The sequence below is a fragment of the Aulonocara stuartgranti genome, assembly GCF_965226115.1.
Source record: "Aulonocara stuartgranti genome assembly, chromosome: 9".
NCBI classification, from domain to species: domain Eukaryota; kingdom Metazoa; phylum Chordata; class Actinopteri; order Cichliformes; family Cichlidae; genus Aulonocara; species Aulonocara stuartgranti.
Genome location: NC_138960.1, coordinates 28034221 through 28054425, shown reverse-complemented (window position 1 = coordinate 28054425; position 20205 = coordinate 28034221). Strand labels below are relative to the sequence as shown.

General features: G+C 42.5%; 1 protein-coding gene and 1 long non-coding RNA gene across 3 annotated transcripts in view; one reads left to right on the top strand and one right to left on the bottom strand.

Moving 5' to 3' along the window:
• The window catches only part of LOC309714249, a 239549-nt gene that overhangs the window by 4820 nt on the left and 214524 nt on the right, over positions 1-20205 (top strand). The gene's annotated exons all lie outside the window — the stretch shown is intronic.
• The window catches only part of pola1 (polymerase (DNA directed), alpha 1), a 65623-nt gene that overhangs the window by 8820 nt on the left and 36598 nt on the right, over positions 1-20205 (bottom strand). For both annotated transcript variants that reach the window (XM_082546498.1, XM_082546497.1), the window contains exons 35-36: positions 12039-12155; positions 4693-4789 (exon numbers count right to left, since the gene is read on the bottom strand). In XM_082546498.1, the coding sequence (XP_082402624.1) occupies positions 4693-4789; positions 12039-12155 (214 nt within the window). The remainder of the gene's footprint in view (positions 1-4692; positions 4790-12038; positions 12156-20205) is intronic.

The window sequence follows — 20205 nt, the reverse complement described above, 5'->3', positions numbered from 1 at the left end:
TGGTTGTGTTTACTGACCTTGAAACGATTTTATGTGGTACATGGTGCTCAGCAAATGTTTTAACACGACTTTGCTAAGCTACGAAGCCGCACCGCTTGATGGATTGTCGGAGAATTACGGGTATTGTAGGCAGGAGCCTCACGGAGTGATACGTACTGTGCTTCAACATAATATTGTTTGTGTATAACCTCTTTTTAAGTTTTGTGGATATTATACATGGTTATGCTGAGGATATGTCGGCCAGTTTCCACTGGAAATGCCTTTTGGTTAAACTGTCAGCAAGGAATTTGCATTTGCACTGTTAAATTTTTATATAACTTTAATGCACATAAAAAACAGCTGCTTGTTTAAGTGAAAATACATTTATGTTTTTTTTTGCACTATTAAAGTTGTGGAGTTGTAAAGTATTTTTTCTAGTGTCAATTATATCGTCAGTTATATCGTTACTGCAAATTTTCAAATGTATATCATGAAAAATATTTTTGGTCATATGGCCCCGCTCTAAATATAGGTGCCTTTTTTATGCTTGAATGACTCATAGGCCAGCATCCAGTGTCACTGAAAATGGTCGGGTGCATGGACTGGACTGAAAATAAGTGAAAAAGCAACCAGTGTACAAAGAAAAACTTTGAAAGATCTTCAGAAAACCTGGAGAACTTTTTCTCAAGACCACTTTAAAAGGTTAAAAGAAAGTCTGGATCCTTGAATGTAAATGAAAAGAAATGAAGGGTGGCTCAAGACTTTTGCACAGAACTGCAGTGGACACATTTGGTTTGTTAGTATTTCTAGACAGGATTAATGGATACAGACACACAAAGCAAAACACTGTTAACACAGTGATGTATGTGTGATGACTGAAACATGACATGTTGAATTATTGACAGAGCTTTGATAAATGTGGCCTCAATGTCATCGTTATTTTCACTTTTTAATTTAGATCAGTATACCTAACATATCTGTTTGAGAGCTGTCACCTTGATGGTTTCTAGCATCAGGGCATTAGAGCAGCAAGAGAAGTTTGACCATGCAGGAGCTGCCCAACAATTAATAGGCGAATCCCCAGAATCGCAGCTATCACTGCATCTGTCATGTCAGTGTTAACTTTGCAGAGTGCTGGGCAGTGCAGAACAACACTGGGTGTGACAGACAGCGTACAGTCACACATTCTGTCTCTCAAACAGGTTTTAGGGGAAGAAGCATGAAAAGAGAAAATGGAACAGTGGAGATGTGATTTATGAAAGTAAACCATCCAAGTGTGGTGAAGAACAGCGGATTGTGCTGCGGTCTGGTGAGTGAGTAGAGTAACAAGTTAACATGACTTCCACTTGCAGTTAAGACCACCGTCTGGTGGCTCATCACATCCCTCCAGGACCCTTCTGATCTGTGTATCCACTGATCTGTGACCCTTCACTGAGGCACGTTTTCTACCATGTCAAGAGGAAACTGGACCACTTCTCTCCACACTTGTAGCTACTCTTTGTACTCTACATCTGCAACATGCTCATGTTTAACCTGAAGAAACACGGCAATTATTAGTGTGATGTGTAATGTCTGCTACATTTCTTTTTTTATACCGACAATGAGCTCTTGTCATATTGGCAGGAATAAAATTTCTGGCCATGAGATGAGAACAGTGTGTGCACTACACCTTACTCAGTGTTGCTCTAAAAGGGAGCTAACAGTAGTTTCCCAGCTGAGAATTGACAACAAGCTGATATTGACACAAATAATCAGGATGAATTAATAAGCAGAGTTTTAGTTTTTGCTCTAAGTGGATCTCTGCACTTAATTGGAACATCGCATCACTGAGCCTGAGATACAACCTGCTGGTGTTGGATGGGCTGAAACATAACGTCCCAGTTTTTGTTTTTTAAATTGGATTTTAGTCAGGTGAGATTGGGGACCAGTCAGTGGTATCAATCCCTTTGTCATCCAGGAAATGCCTGCATAGATCACCACATGAGGCCAGACATTGTGCACCAGGAGGAACCCAGGATCCAGTGCACCTGGGTCTTGACAGCAGGTCCAACGATTTGATCCTGGTAGCTAATGGTAGTCAGGGTGCCTGTAGAAGTCTGTGTCCCTACCAGGATATACATCCACAGACCATCACTGATCCACCACCAAACTGGTCATGCTTACCGATGTTATAGGCTTCACGACTTCTCCAGACCCTTTCACATCTGTCATATGTGCTCAGTGTGAACCTGCTCTCATTTGTGAAAAGCACAGGGTGCCAGAGGGTGACCTGCCAGTGCTGGTATTCAAAGGCAAATGCCAATCAGGTTGTACAGTGCAGTGAGCCCAGGGCCCACTAAGCCACCCTAATGAAGTCTGTTTCTGATTATTTGGTCAGAGACATTCACACCTGTGGCCTGCTGGAGTTAATTTTGTAGCTCTGGCAGTGCTCTTCCTGTTCCTCCTTGGGCAAAGGAGCAGATACCAGGTTTGCTGTTGGATTAAGGATCTTCTACTGCCCTGTCTAACTCTGCTAGACTAAGTGTCTGGAATCTAAATGCTGCTGAGACACAGGAAACCTTTTGGCAATGCCACATATTGATGTGCCATCCTGGAGGAGGTGGACTACCTTTGGAACCTCTGCCAGGTCCATGTATCTCCTCATATTATCATTAGTAATATTCACCCAGAAAATATGGAGGAAAATGTGTCAGTGGTCTGTAAATACATTGCCGTGTTAGGAGTTGTCTCATAGTCATAAACTCCAAAGCAGCTGAAGCAGATTAACAGCCCCTCTGATACTTAACTGAACAGATAAATATCTCAAATCAAAAAGCTTTCAAGAATCATAAGTTCAGATGTTAAACAAACCCACAACCATCCAACCATTTGCTGTTTACTGAACACTGTATAGTAAACTCTGTACCCTTATAGTGGATATACGCTACAGTATTGCGCCGTGAAACACAAAAATGAGAAACTGTGGACGAGAAAGTTCAAAGAGATCAAAAACAGTGCAAAGCACAGGAGCATAAAGAAAGAGTCGAGGATTGATTGGCGACGATTTCTTGCATCTGGGCGAAGACGGAAATAAAAGCAAAAAAATGTAGACTATAATCATGTTAGTCTCCCCCCACTCCTCCACAATGGTCCAATCCCTCCATTTTAGCTCCCTCCATCTTCTGAGTGGTCATCTGTTGATTACACGTTATATTTAACTCTGCTGTCTCACTCTTTCCCTGCCTTACTCAGGTCCCAGTGTGCACACCCGCAGCATTCAAGCATACATACATAAATAACATACATACATACAAAATTTAATCAAATAAATAAATCACTCGGCCCAGCGGCCCTTTCGAATCAAGTGACATCAATCAGGGAGAACTATGGGTAAAGAGGCCTTGCGGCTGACGCCTACTGAGTGCGCCCAGATCACTGGAGTAGCGTCTATTTGAGTCCAAGGGGGGAAATATACGCTCCATGTCCCATTATATGAGAAGGGCTATCCTTTCGTCAGCGCGCCCATTACTCCCCCTATCATTTCCCCAAATCTAAAACCTGTTTTCAATCAACACAGCCAAACGAGTGCCTGTCCAAGAGAGGGGGAGAGAGAGAGAGCAAAAAGACAGAGAGAGCAAGGGAGAGAAAGCAGTAGAGATGGACAGTGAGGGTAGGGGTAGAGGCAGAGCGATGGAGGGCTCTCTCCTTCTTTCTTCTAGTGATTGGAGCGTTTTGCATTCTGTATGTGTGTGTGATTGAATCCGACTCCTAAATTAGGGCTGTCGAGTCGAGGAGCTGAATGTCCTTAACCCCCCTTCCCATATCCAATGCCCAGGCTCCGCTACTTTTGTGTGTGTGTGTGTGTGTGAGCGTACATGTGTGTGTCACATCACTGGTGAATATTTTAAGTGCAGCCTGGGTAAAAGGTTTATGTTAAGACATTGATTGCTAATGCTATGTTGTACATGTATTTGTGAGGAAGCTTTGTTAGGACATTAAAATTCAAAGTTCAGCAGTGGCTCTACTAACTTGATTTCACTTTCAGTGGCTGTATAGCAGAGAAGGAAGAAAAATGAATAAAATATGACTAAATTTACAAAAGCAGAGCCAGTTTCAAAACAAACACAAAGTAAAACTTTGGAGGACAACTCGCCCCAAACCTTATTCTTTATCACAAAGAAATCAATCATCAATCAATATTGGTTGATGTATTAATTTGGCCTTAATTTTTCATTTGTCCCGTAGTGGGGTTCAATCATCAACTGTAGATTGTTTTGGTGTAAAAGCTGGCCCGTTTGGGACAGATCAGCCTTCTTTTGAATATAATGGAAGTGGATGGCACTTACCTTACTCACAAAAAACCAAAGTCCAAGCATCATATCGTGAGCATTTTCTTTCTACTGTCTACATTCAACATCTGTGTCACTGAAGATTAAAACATCTGTACACCCATTATAAAAGGTTTAGCACTTTTAACACTGTGACAGGACGTAAACATTAATGCCACTCCCCCTCAGCTGGTGGATGTAAACAGTATAAAGACAATAGTTCCTGCATGAAATTGTTCACGACAAGGTTTCTGCATCATGTAACTAGTTATATTCTAGTAAAGGCAGACATTTCTACACAAGAGCTCTCTAACTGTGCAGCTCAAACCAAAACCACCTACAGGCCACGTGAAAAACAATGAATTCGATTTATTGCAACAAGTATGCTGGGTGTGTGTTATCTTACTTTTTTCGTCAGTATTTAGTACTTTTGTGATTGCGTATTCCCAGTCAAAGATGAACCTGTAGAAGCACAGCTGGTTGTATAGGGCCTTCTCCGAGTACTGCAGAGAGAACACAGACACACACAAAAAGATTTACTTCATCAAGAAAACCCCACCCGATATGGATTAAGGCAAAAGTGTTGTTTGGAAGCGGATGAGGAGCCTCGTGTATATTTTTCTTGCATGTGTGGAATATCCCTGTCACTACTAGTCTTATCCAGCCACCTCACCAACAACACTACTGCTCCATTTCTGCATTAATAAGTGATTAATCACCATTATTCACTCCGCCGAGAACGGAGTCAAGATCATGACAGGAGGGGAAAAAACCCATCAACAACAGAATAATAAAAGTGGTTTACCAGTTTGAAAAACAGGCACATTAAACATAATTCTAAGAGGGTGCACCTAGCTCAAATGACTATACTTCCCTGAAAACATCTCCCTTCCTCTGTGTGACACAGTAAAGCGAGAAAACAAATTTGCTTGCTTTGTTAATCTCCACTGCAATTAAATGGAGCCACACGACAGCCTGCCAGAGGGAGAGAGGGGAAAGAGACGGAGAGGATGAGCAAGACAGCGGTGGGAGGGAGGGAGGGGAGAGAAAAAAAAGAAGAAAAACAGAGCAAAAGAAAGCAAGACTCGGAAAGAAGTGAGAGATGGTGAGAGAGAACGAAAAGAGGGGATCAGGCCTGAAATACCCTCCCTCATAATAGTTTGTTGTGATAAGCCATTGTGAGAGAGGCATGTGAACAGCCGAGGCTGTCAATTTGATTAGCCATTATACTGCATGTTTAATTGCAGTTATTGGCTCGTCATTTCCCTGCTACGCTGCAGAGGGCACGCTAAGCCCCGACCCCACACTGCCATCAGGTGTGCGCCGAGTGCTTTATTATTACCACCAGGAAGAATCCCCCGACAATCCCTGTGTGTCAGTATCCGTGTGTCTCTGTGTGTGTGTGTGTGTGTGTGTGTGTGAGTGAAGCGAGTATGTGTGCGCCCATTATACCTGCCAATCGGGAATGTGCGTAATTGTAATTTCAGTTTTTACTGCTGTGGCATAATCAAGTGGCAAGAGTATCTAATGCAGCTATACGCAAACTGTGTGATGTGTGAAAGCGAGTGTGTGTTTAATGGCTTTCTATGGCTTGCCCACATGGCACGCACAGCTGTTGACCGCTGATGCACTTGCCTAGTCAACAACCAAACCATGCGCATCCCATAATGGAGCCTCGGTTACGGTTGCCAAGGTTGAACAAGCTCGGTCGGCACAAACAGCGCGTCGCTTCTTCCTCTTAGGGAAAGAAAAAAAAAATGCACACACACACATTTGAACAATATAATGCTGATTGTGGGCGGGCCAGTCGTGCCGCACTGACTGACTGACAGGTGTCAGAAAGGCGTGGCTAAAATGTTACAGGATTGTTATTGAATTTAGAGCCCCTCAACCCCACCTCACTCTCCCACACTCACACACACACACCTACCTCGTCATTCAGCTCGGCGCTTTGTTCCTGCACTGACACCATTTCAATTTGCTCCACAAATCTGCAGCATTTTCAGCCTGACTGCCTAAGGAGCAAACCAGCTGTGAAATTGCCTCTCTCCCGGGAGTGTTGGACCCCCCAGCCCCCACCTCGTACCCCTTGCTCCTTTGCCTCCCTCATCCCTGACTGACTACCCCCCCACCCCCTTCCCTTGCCTCCCCACAGATGCACACAACCCCGACCCAGCTACAAAACACAGTTACGCCATAAGGAAGATGTGTCAGGAGGACGATAAAGTGAGGGAGAGGATGTATACAATAAAAGGTAAAAGTAAGAAATAAGAAAAGAGGCTAAATCATACAAATTGATCCAAATCACAGAGCAACAGTCTAAAATGGCTTCACGCAATAAAACAAGCACTCAAGACTTCCTCAGTCTTAAAAACACCTGCCTCTATCTTTTACGTGACACAGGTGCGCGCACATATCCAACCTCCAGAGAACTTTTGCGCACTACACTGTCGCTCAGGTACACCAGTGAAGCAGTTAATGAAAGGTAGTCAGACAGACAATATTCTGCGAGCATGCGAGGGAGAGAGCAGGCCAAACAAAAACAAAAACACAGCCAGTTTTCCCCCCGCTTTTTTGGGTTACAGAGGCTGTAACATGTGTGAACTGCTGTGAAACTACAAGCATCCAGTGGCTTTGACATGGCAGAAAACATCCCAGCACCGGTGACACGGACAAGGGCCTCGGCTTTGCATGCTTCTTTCTGGCTTTGCTGCAAACATGCATTGTAAATACTGAGTCTACAAGCACTCGTGCTACTGCAGCTGCAGAAAGAGAGAGGGAGTGAGAAAGGGAGGGAGATGGAGAGAAACAAACATACATTTTTCCCTCAGCTGTGAGGCCACAAGGCTTTAAAACTCTTGAGCTTTTTAGATGCGATGAGCGTTATTGCCAGTTGTGGTAGTCACGCCGATCAGCTTCACAAGACACCATAATGAGTCAATATATGTAAATCTTTACTAGGCAAACACGGCGGGAAACAAAGGCATTTAACTGGTGCTCTCGCCCGCAAGCCTCCAACGATTCAGCACCGGTAATTTCTCCCCATTGAAAGGCATAATTGCCTGCTATTTGAAGATATTCATGCTCAATTTTTGAAATTAATTTCAATTGGGGGGAAATGTAGAAATGTCAGCTCCAGTGAAAGGGATTTGATTTCAATTATCCTCGCTCAAAGGACTGTGATTTCCAAATACACTTAAGCAAAATTATGACAAGAATTTTTGTTCGGCAAAATTCAGTGTTTAAAGAGCGATTAGGCGATAATGGGGCAGCTTTGAGCCGGCAGTGAATGCAGCCGTCTCCCTCTGAAAGGCACTCAATTATCTCTGATTGCTCCCGCTATAATGTATCAAATAGAGATACCTGCTATTGCCGTAATTTGTGTGAAAATTAACATGCTGCAATTTCCACTAGAGGGAAAAAGGGAGCTCTAATGGGCGCCTGAGCGTACATCAATAAAACGAGGGGAGAAAAAGAGAGAGAGAGGGGGAGAGAGAGACAGAAAGGGAGGGCGAGAGGAGGAGAGAAAGAGAGCGAGCCAAGAGAAGAGAGAATAAGTGTAGGAGCTAAGGAGGGAGGGAGGGGAGGGAAAGAAAATGAAAAGAAAGGAACGGGGAAAGAAAGCAGTGAATAAAGAGGTGGGGGGAGGAGGGGGAAGGAAAAGTCAGGACAGATTTGAGACAGGGTGAGAAAAAAAATAGCCTATTTGAGTTAAGCACTGCAGAGGGAGCGAGAGGAGAGAGGAAGAGAAAGAAATTTAATTTACTGAAAATATTACAAATTGCACCTGTGCATAACTCCCCCAAATTACCAACCAATCAAGGCAGAGTGCCTATTACTCTCCCATTACATGGAGATCAGATCACGCTCTGAATCTGTGTCCAGAGAGAGGGGGAGAGGGAGTGAGAGAAGGAGGGAGAAGAAGGAAGAGGCAGAGTGAGAGAGAGATGGAGGAAGGAGAAGAGGCAGCCCCACAGTGACAGTAAACGTACCATGATGCAGAGAGAGAGAGACGCGGGAACAAGGAGTCACAAACAAGATACTCCGTTTACAGAAGCTCTGACACACACAAAAACTGCCTTTGGTGCAGCGTACACAAAAGCAGAACCACTAATCGTCTATGTGGCTGTTGCATATTTGAGACCGATAAACTATGATGATGCTGGCAGACGAAAAGCAAGAAGGGAATGTGTCCAGAGTGATAAAGCAGGCAGGACGCACATGAATCTGATGGACGTTTCAAAAAGAATCAGAACTTTAATGCATTTAAAAAAGAAAAAAGGAGACCACCTCTCAGTGGAAATTGGCTAATTTCTCGTCTTCTTCATTGCTAGCGTGAGCGGTCCACACCAGCTCAGACTGCCATGAATGGTCTCTTGAATACTTTGCATAATTAGCAGCAATTAAAAACGTAAGCTGCTGGACTGTTAATCTCTGTGCACTGGCTCGATTCAGACAACAGTGCTGAAAAGTCAAAATTAGCCTACTACGAATCATGACTTATACTATTGCAGGAAAAAACAAAGGAAATCAGCAGCAAGAATTCAAAATTAAATGTATTGCTCAAATACAGCCTTTGCTATATTGCTAAGTGGCAGCCCTTTGTGCTCACAAGGTATTTAAAGAGCTGTAATGTTGAAGCTAGCACACTAAAGGCCAATAAAGACTCAGTGATGTACTTGCGAAGGGATTCTGATATGAATTCATAACATAATAAAAAGTATTTTTAATATTAGTCTAATGAATCTGTTTACTTACACTCACGGAGAAAAACAGACTTTAAACTTTGCAGCAAAGCCATCTTTAAAAAGTGCTTCAACATCATGAAAACAGTCAAGTTTATTCCCATGTGTTATATTTCGACCAGACGTGGCATATTTCTGTCACACCTCCACTTGTCTAAAATGTTTGTGAGTGGGAAAACCAGGACACCACAGAAAAGGTGCCAAAATCTGAACATCACAGAAACAACTACACTGTAAAACAATTACTGCTCTAATACTTGCTACATCATGTCTACCCCCTGTGTCACGTCTGTTTATTCCAGCCTCACACTGTAGCGGCAGTCGGTAGTGACACAGACGTGAGCCACAGAAAGAGTAAAAGCCAGCATTTTGCACACAGCGCCTCCATCTAGGTTCAAATCCCTCAACAGACAACTAAAACAATAGATCAGTTTCATGTCAGTGTCCAAAATTATTTGTTTGTTATTCACCTGCAATGTGTGGAAACGTCTACTGTCTTTTATTTCATTAACACAACAATGTAATCTGCCCATATCCTGCTTCTGATTTGCGGTTTGTTGCTTAGTTAGCCTTCAAATTACATGGCTGGTTAGAAAGGCCAATCAGAGTCAAAGCAGGGATGGGTCTTTGCACGTTACAGTCAGAGGAAAGAAATGCAGTACTGTTGGAAAGTCTTGAGTGATTTTTCTATCCAGCTATGCTTTTTATGGCATTGGTAGAGCGTTTGGGGTCACTTAGATGCTGGAAAACGAAGCTGTTGCCAATCAGATGTTTTCCACATGGTGGATCCAAGTCTGATGGTACTTTTCTATATTCATAATTCCCCCAAACCACAAAGCCTCCACCTTATACAGATGGTTGTAGACACTGTTGTATTCCTCTCCTGACCTTCTTCATATGGATTGATTACAAATTTCAAATGTGGGTTCATCACTCCATAAGACCTGTTGCCACTGATTTTCAGTTCAGCAATAGTGCAAAATAGAATATCTCAGCCTTTCCCTTCCTTAAGAATACAACAGATGGATCAACTAAAGGGCCAAATACATCTGTCAGGTCTTTCCATGATTAATTCCTATTTCCAGCACAAAACTTTAAAATACTGTTTATTTTCTGCATCAGATTTGCCACATTTTCAGCTAATGGCACTTTGAGAATCACATTATTGGTGTAAATATCTTTGTTCATGGGTTTAAGTAAAGAAATGGGAACAAGTTAGGTGTTTGTGCAACACGTTGCTTGTAATTAAGGGCTTAAAAACAACTACTAATGATTCATAATGTTTCCTTAGGCTTTATAAAGAAAAAAAAAAGTTTCTTGGGCAGCACAGACATGTAGTGATTAGCACTGTTGCCTTGCAGCAAGAAGCTCCTGGGTTAAAATCCACCATCTACCATCGTTGGGACCGTTCATGATCTCTCTGGGATACCCCAGCTTCCTCCCACAGTCCAAACTAACTGGTTAAGTGGTGATTCTAAATTGTCCATAGGTGTGACTGCAACAGTGCACCCACCCATGACCCTGAATAAGGGGAAATAAGGGGAAGAGAAAGGATGGATGGATGGATGTACTGCACAAGGACAGGACTCAAAATATGTGCAAAAACCAGCCAATTTACAGAGGAAAAATAATCAGGAAATCTGGAGAACTATTCCTAAAGACCACTTTTACTCCTTGTTCTTAAAATAAAATGCCAAGCCTGATCTCCACAGATGTTGTCTTACCCAATGTTTGAATTTGAAACAAAAATAAAATTTCGTTCAACGTTTTTAAATGTATGCAAAGCACCTTGCAAGCAGGGATGGGGAATTAAGAACAAGCTCCAGATGAAAACCTGTTCCAAATTGTCCGGTTCATTGGAAGCGTATGGCTCCAGGCTTATAAGTTCCTTTTAGCAATGCTGGCATCTTTTCCTGACAGTTGCACACTGCCAAACAAAGATTTTTGAACATCTGAGTCACATGCAAATATTACTGCGCGATGAAACACTTGCACTGATGCTGAAAACCTGATGTTCTTCCCCACACAGAAAATCCTCACAGACCCGGTGGTCTTGCACTGGTATCAATAATATCCTCTGAGTATTCATCCTGACTTTTACACAAAACTGCTTACATCTGTCTTCATCATCAGCAACCCATGGATTTAGATAAAAAGGCCAAGTCTGTGGAGTCAAACCGTGAAGTAAAATGAAGACAGGCTGCAGTTTTTAAAGTAGAGAAAGGGTGCATGAACGAGCACAGAGAGTTAAATGTTTTATTCAGCCCACAGTTTAAAGTGCCACGGCCCTCAGGCACAGCAATGGCTGCCTAAGTGGCTACAGTGACAGCAGAAATTGGCCTTCTGGTTTACAACCTGTCGCCACAGAGCCAGACACAGCAAAGCAGCCGGTGGGGGGGGGGGGGGGGGGGGGGGTGGAGTGGGGGGACAGAAGGGGCAGAACACGCATGGTTAAAAAAAAGAAAGAAAGAAAAAGAATTGACAGGAGAGAGTTAAAGCAAAGGCTTGAGACAGGAATGGTAAGAATGGGACAGAGGCAGAAAAGACAAAAAGCAGATTGAACTGTCACGCTCAAATTGAAAGGGAGAGTGTTTCTTTTAAATCCAGTGGTCAAACTAACAAAGTGTTCATAAGGCGGCTACCAGAGCTGGACAGACAGATGCTTTTAATGGCTAAACTACCATCCAAGCTCTTAGTGCCTTCCAAACACAGACAGAGTGGCACACATGTGCGCTGACACACAGTCGCTCACACACACACGACAAAGATTGGTTTTATCAGAGTGTTTATTTGAGGAAATGTGACGCTAATGAGCAGAAATGCACAGCACATATGAGAGCGGATATTGCAGCTCCATAGCACCATCAACTGGAAAAGACCCACAGAATGCAACAACCCATGCTGCTGTGGAGATTTAACTCAGCCTGGGGTATATTTCTTTTAAGCCAATGGGAATGCAAAGCCACGTGTGTGCCAGTGTGAACTCTGATGTTTGCGGGTGCGTTACCTCGGGTCTAAGTGTCGCCCTGCTGCAGGCGGGGCAGATGGGTCCATGCCGGGAGAAGGCGATGGGCAAACGTCTGGTCCTGTTCTGACAGGCCTGGTCCTCGCACACCAACCAGCCCTATGACACATGAAACTGGCTTAGTTCGGCCAGCTGTGAAACAGCTGCAAACACACAAAGTTTTCCAAATGTTGCGATTTGTTGCTTGTTAGTTAAATTTTTTGTGAGGTTTTTGGATGAAAATCTCAACTTGCTGCTTTGACAGAGAAAAACACAAAGGAAAAACAAAACAAAACCAACATTTTTTTAAAGTTTTAAATAAGTTTTAAAATACGTCATTCAATTTTTAAGGCATTTATTATACTCTGAAGTTCTGCTACTGCAACAGTGATTAGAAATCATGTTTAAAGGATTCTTGATGAAAACACATGAATTAATGTACATTTCCATCAAACAGATGAACACAGAAAACACATTCAAAGCATCCAATGTCATTACTCGTTTATAAAACGTGTTGATTTACCACTTTGTTGCTAAAGGTGTTCTTAAAAAATTGGGGAGAAGAAAAAAACTTGTCTTGTGGTGCTTTTAAAAACTGTTTCTGGTAATGAGGAAATTTTGCTGAAAATTGTTGTTTCCATTTTGCTGCTCTAATTTTGCACAACAATCTGACAAGAAACGCACTGCAAATAGGATTTGTAAAATGCAACAAAAAAACTGCATGAAATAAAAAGAAGTTTACTGACTTCGCATACTGCCTTTTCATGTTTCCTTTTCTTTACATTTTGATGTATCTTCAGCTGCTGTGTGTCAGGGTCCTGCTCTGTCATACAGGCAGAGCAGCAGACAGCCAAAACGGCAGTAGTTAGGACCTCCTGGAGTGAGGTAGTTACCCTGGGCAGGTGCTGTGGGCTAACCCTCTCAATCTCCCCATATTCTTCCAGATCACTCCTCCCCTTTCTGCTTCTTATGCCCTGTCATTACTAAAAGACGGTTTAAAGGGGAGGGGGTTAATGCCCAACTAATGACAGAGCATAAGACCCACCGCCATCAACGCCTTTGCTCCTTTCCTACATCCAGCTAGCCTTCGTTCTCCCCATTCAGTCAAAATAAACCCCTTCAAAACTGCTGCACCTGTCTGCCTATCAATACCACCCCCCTTCACCCACCACACACACACGGTAGCTCTGATTGATTTTTAGGTCCGCCTTTGTCTTCTAATCAGTTTTGAAAAGCAGCAACCAAAAGAAATGGTGAGGATTATTTTCTTTACAGCTCATTTAACCCTATATGAACAACTTTTTCCCCTGTATTGGTCCTTTTAATAATCTGTCAGATTTTTTTTAAGGTTATTGTAAAAAGCATGTTTGATTTTAAGGATGCATTTCTCCTGCAAAATCTTTACGATGTTTCTATAGTAAACCATCAGTGAACAATACTGTAATGGTAAATGGACTGGTACTTACATAAAGCTTTTCTACTCTAACTGAGCAGTTAATCCAGTTATTACTTCACATTTACCCATTTACACCCACACATACACTTCCTATTAGGGCTGCCACAAACGATTATTTTGATAGTCGACTAGTCACCAATTAATTTTGCGATTAGTCGACTAATCAGATCATGCATCCATTGGACGTAAAACGTACAACTTATTGCACCAGCATGCATCTGCTCTTATATAACTATCATTAGCTTACAGCTTTAAGTGTTTAAGGTATGTGCTAACTAAAAATAAAGACAAGATGATCGTTTATTAAATTTTAATGAAATTTGCAGATTGTTTCGGTGGAGTTTAATAAACTCCTTGCTATCTAAAATATAACAGGACACCGGAGTATTTTCTCCAGCATCTCCCACTTCAGTTGTCTGCTTGACATTTATTCAAAAACTATGTAACTATGTGTAAAAACTATAACTTTAATCTCAGCCAAACCGATTTACTCTGGAACAAATAAAATACTAAAAAAAGCCAAACAATAACATTTTTAAGTTATCTAAATGACTTACATATGTTTAACCTGAGTAGCGAAAGATGGCGGTGGGTTTGAAAACGATTTGCTAGGAGTCCGGTGTTCTTACAGGCTCTAGTGAGCCTTGCCCCCGGCTAGCTATCGAGCTAGTGGGTAACAGATGTCTCCGAAAATGTCGGAGCGCTTTTAAAAATATGTGGTGTCTTGATAAACTGAGCAGATATTTGAGGTTTACACAGCTACATTCTCGCCTGAACATATGTTAAACGTTTATTTTGTGACCCAGAAAGAATAATAAGAGTAATATTAAAACTAACTAGCTGCCGCCATCGTTGGAAACTTAGCTGGGCTGCGCTATGAATTCTGGGACAGAGCTACTTCTTCTTCTTCGGGGTTTAACGGCAGCTGGCATCCTTGTACATGCAGTGCTGCCATCTTCTGTTTCAGTCCGTTATTACACTCTTAAATCCTACTACTTATTCCTGCATCTTTTGTGATCTTACAAAGCTTCAAACGACACGTCGACTATTAAATCAGTCGTTGACGATTTTGATAGTCGACGTAATCGTGACTAGTCGACTACTCATGGCAGCCCTACTTCCAATCACACACTCTTCCACCAGTGGAGCACTTTGGGGTTTAGTATGTTACCCAGGCATGCAGGCTGGAGGAGCTGTGGATCACACTGCCAACCATGTGCCTGGCAGACCACCCACTCCACCCCACTGAGCCACCCAGTACAAATGAACAGCACTTCAGTTCAGCCACTGTTTCTTTATGCAATTTGGGCTTCACCGGGTTCCAATGACGTTGTGATGCTATGAGATTTATATGAGACTAGTATTTCATGTCAGCAATTTCTGACCAAAAAGCATCACATTGTGGATCACTAATTGCAAAATTTGTCCCATTTTAATTTTCATAATGTACTAAATATTTTTAGTGGCAGGTCAGTTTAGCAGTTGGACTGCTATAGAGCCATCCTCAGTGGCCACTTTATTAGTTACACCTTGTTAGTACCTAAAACCAGGTTTCTGCCTTCAGAACAATCCGAATTCTTCATGGCATTGATTCAACAAGATGCTGGAAACATCTCTCAGAGATTTTGTTCCATATTGACATGATAGCATCAGAGTTGCTGCAGATTTAGTGGCTGCACATCCATGATTTCTCTCTTGTACCACCACATCCCAAAGGTGCTCTGCAGAATTGAGACCTGCTGACTGTGGAACCATGGAAATGGGTCCACTGATCATAAAAAGATGGTCAGCACAATACTCGGGTAGCTTGTGGCATTTGAAAGATAGTCAGCTGTTAATAAGATAACTATGGCGTGCCAAGAAAATATCCCCCATAGGCTGAACCATTGATACAAAGAAGGATTGATCCAACTTTTATGTTCACGGCAAATTCTGTCCCGACCGTCTGAATGTCACAGGAAAACTTAAGACCCACCAGATTAGTCAACTTTTTCCAATATTCACCAATTACACTGAGCTGTAGCCTCGGTTTCCTGTTCTTAGCTGACAAGAGATGCTCCTCTGCATATCTTAGCTGTAACAAGTGGTTATTGGAGTTGCTGTTGCCTTTCTGTCAATTTAAAGCTCCATTCTCCTCTGACCTTTTCAATTCATTTTCACTCACAGAACTGCGGTCACTGGATAATTTCTCTTTTTGAGGCCATCCTCTTTAAACTCTAGAGATGATTATGCGGGAAAATCCCAGTAGATTAGCAGTTTCGGAAATACTCAGACCATATCATGTTCAAAGTCACTTAAAAATCACCTTTATTCTCTATTCTGATGCCTGCTTTGAACTTCAGCGGGTCACTTTGACCATGTCTTCAAACCTAAATGCACTGTCCTGACTAGATATCTGTACTGATGGGCTGTTGAACAAGTGCACCTAACAAAGTGGCTGATGAGCGTAGGTTCATCCATTCTCATACATTTAATTTAACAAACCAATTAGATCAAACCAGAGACAAATACATCTAACCCAAGTATTCCTTCTGCAACTGCACACATTTCCAGTAACCTCATGTACACCTCACCACATCAATCAAAAATCTGCAAATTTATTTATTGCGTTCAACATGAATACTAGAAAAATATGCATTTTATTAAAGAAAAAAATTGCAGTTTTTTTCTCCCCCAAACAGGAGATGAAGGCGTAGACATGTCGTCTACACAAACAGGCTACACACACACAAACACACAAACAGAGAGAAATTCGGCCAATCTCTTTTAAATGAAAACCAAACACACACATATGTCCCAAATCAATTAGAAAGTCACAGAGTTCACAGCTTTACCCACAATACCCAGCGCCAGGACTAATTATCCAAACACCTCTGCTGTTCTTGTGCAAAGAGCTAGGCATCATGGGAAATGAGACTGCTTCACCGTGTCTGATAAAGACACATGCAGGACAATAGTTCATGGAGGTGGGAGATAAGGAGTATGAGAGTGGGAGGCTGTAGCGCAGTCTTTTTTGTGTACTTCTTATGACACAAGCCTTGGCACACACTGCTGTTCCCATGGGCCTGATTCACTGGCACACAAACATTCAGTGTGCGTACAAACATATTCATTGGCGCCCATTCACATGAATTAAAATGAATTAACAAGGCACACATCAAAGACTGAGGAGGTTCAAAGGAGGAACCCACAATGCCCTTCTGCTCTGCCGCTGTGACCCCAAAAACCCGTCCACACACAAGCCACATACCGAAAGAAATAAAAAATTAAGTTAGGATCAAGTGCGGCAGACCTGCGAGCCACATAGAAAAGACTGAAAACAAGAAGCACATCAGGACCAAAGAAGGATAAAAAAAAAAAAAAAAAAAGTCTAATTGAGGCATATTGCAAGAGCGGGGGTGGGGGTGGGTGGGGGTGTACAGTCGGACGCGAGAATAAAGACTCATAATTGCATAATTACAGCAGTGGATACCTGACACACTGAATGCAGATGTCAAATGAGTTCCACATAATTTAACCAAATAGAGGCAAGACCAGGCCACGACAGGGCCCACCACGAAGTGTACCCTTCCTCTACAGCTTCTTCTTTGTTTGTTTTTTTATTTTTAAAACACATTTATCTCATCCGAAACCCTCCGCTTTGTTACAATCTCATAATTTAGGCTCTGAGAATTCAACATCACTCTTGACGCTGTAGTTCATAAACCTTCCCTCGTCATCTCCATGTTTATTTATTTCAGTAAGCAATCCTATAAACAATGTTCAGCCTGAATAATCCACTGATAATGTTCCATAAATGACTGATCGAGTGCCCTGCAAGTCTCAGATAACCCTTTAAAGTGCTGCTACTGAGCCAATTTAAATGGTAATTAAAGTAGAGGTTTGACGATTTTGATTCAATTAATTCAGTCGTGGCTAAAACTGACAATAAAATTAGATTTGTTTCTTACATTACTTCTATACTGTAGACTCCTGCTGATAAGCCACGCCCCTTTTTTTGTCTCGATCCTCTGCTCTGATGGCTCACCATGGCAATGTGTTAGTGAGGAATCCACCACACTGCAGACCACATGTAAGGCTGTGTGCTGCTCAGGGCTTACACAGCACCATCATTATGGATAAACCTGCACTGGTTATATGTTCAGAGAAGTTGATAGATTATCAGTCAATCTGATGTTACGGCACTCTTCCAGGAACAACAAGGTCCAATAAACTCAATTAGGTGCCATTTCTATACTTCTCTCTAAACCATTACACTTTCGAATCCTGTATACATTTCCCGTTTGATCATTTCTCTTAAAACTGCAGTTTACCTTACAGTGATGTAAAGAGTAAAAAAAACGACAGTTTAAAGTTGTTTTTCCAGCGCTGTTCCTATTTTACTCTCAGAGAGCAAACATTCACATCTAAAAACCAAAAACCAAAAAAACAAAACAAAACTATTGATAATTGATGTTTTGTAAATCAAATAATTGATTAATGAGACAATTTGAGCTCCATTGTTGTACTGTATAAGTGGAGAAGCCTCTCTGATGTGACTTCTGCAGCAGAGGAATCCACCTGCCACACACACATACGCACGCAGAAAGACCTCTAACTGTTTTTTGTGCTTTGGCAGTCAACACTTCCAGCTCTAAAGTGAATAGACCTAAAAATCGGTCTACTTCACAGACACGCACTCTCTCACACAGACACAGACACACACACACAGTGAAAAGAGCTCAAACGGTTCCACTTTGTACCTCCTCCGCTTAATCAAAGCTTCTCTATTCAACAATTTGACCTTTTGTTCAAAACAGGATTATCACCTTCTCCGGTCTTCATTCACCCTTTCTCTCTCTCCCTCCCCCTTTCTTCTCTTGCCCCTCAGCCTGTTTCCAGGGGCGACCCGCATGACGAGGGTAATTGCAATAATTTGTTAAATGCCATGGTAACGGTTGTTAGATGGGAGGGGCTTTAAAAAAAAAAGAAAAAAAAAAAAAGAAGAAGAATTGGGTGGTTCAGGAAACAAGCGAATCTCTCATTTTGCCAAAGACAGCAGGGATGAGAAGAGGGAATGATGGCTGCGTGTGTGTGTGTGTGAGAGAGGTAGTGAGCAAGTGTTTGCCCATTCTCAGGGTGCTGGTTTATTGATAATGGTGGGGGTGAGGTGGGGAGCAGAAGGTAATTTCACTAATGATTAATGTCTCTGTGGTTGGAGCTAAAGACGCCAACACATATATACGTATATCCGCGCGCGCACACACACACACACACACGTACAGAGCTTTCACTCTATCTGCCCAGACAAACAGCTCTATTTGAACTCTCCCTCGGCCTGAAAGGAATCCTTAATTACACAATATTACCCCTCTTCATTGCCCTGCTGTGTGTGCTGTGTCCACTGCTGTTCAGCCCTCGGTGTGTGTGTGTGTGTGTATGTGCGCATGTGTATAAATGTGTGTTACTGTGTGACGTGTAAGTATTCAGTGGTAGCAGCTGTTTCACACATCGTGACAAAGGGGCTGAGGGGGACTCACTACCCACACATTCACCACGCTAATTGATTTCTGTTCAGCACTGTGGGAGAGTTACCCTGCCCCCTGCCCACCCCCCCCACACACACACACACACCATTCCACTCACTCAAGAACAAGGTGTTGGAAGCCATGAGGAGATAGAGTCCCCTACGAAGACAACGCAGGCATCCTGTTTAATTCACTCCCAGGCTGCAAACTGACTACACCGTCCTTTACACCGACATGTGTCACAGCCTCTCGATCTACTCTGTCCAAGAGGAATCTGCATATCAGTGTTCACATACTTTACTGCCATAAATCAGAGTGCCACGCCATGACAGACTTTTGAAAACGACAGAAATAAATCAAAGTCTTTTGCAAAGGCACTACAAATCATCTTCTCGGAGTCTATATTGATGTAGCAAACGTCTTCAATGTCCCACACTGCCACAACGGTCATGCAGAACATGCATGAAACTAAGTTGCACTGTAATGACTGCTTTAACCTTTTTTGGGTCATAAGATGTCAAAGTAGTTCTGGTTTGAAACATTGTTGCATAGGACTGTTGTGGGTAAATCGTTTAACACTTAGGCAGTGCTGACAGCATCACCATCTTCAGGACTATGGCATTAATCCAGGATCTACCCGACCACTCTGAGCCACTTTAACTTGTGATTGGTCATTAGGAGCATGCTGATCCTCAGCTTAAGGCATCTGTCGATACCGAGAACTGTAATTAATAAACTGCACTTCTCACCGTAAGGAATAGAGAAACATTTCTATGTAAAAGGAAACATTGCTTTCCCAACTTGACAAAATATTTAGTTAGTCAAGGCCATCTGTTCATTTCCAAACCATAGAGACACGGTGGATAAACATTTTGTAGGAAGACTAATCTTCTTCTTTTTGTCATAATAGTGTCCAACCAACACACTGCCCGTCTTCTTCTGCGCCTTGTTCCTTCTTTTCTTCGTTCATTTTCTAATGGCTGTCGTTTTCTGATGACATAGCACTGATAAAACTGTCAACTGGTGTTTTTTTCTTAGACGACAAAGGCTGGGGCGGTCCCCGGACCGCCCCAGCCTTTGTCGTCTGCTGGAGGGTCCGTGGGACCGCTCCAGCCTTCATCCGCCTCCGCTGGAGGGTCCGTGGGACCGCTCCAGCCTTCATCCGTCTTCGCTGGAGGGTCCAAGGGACCGCTCCAGCCTTCGTCGT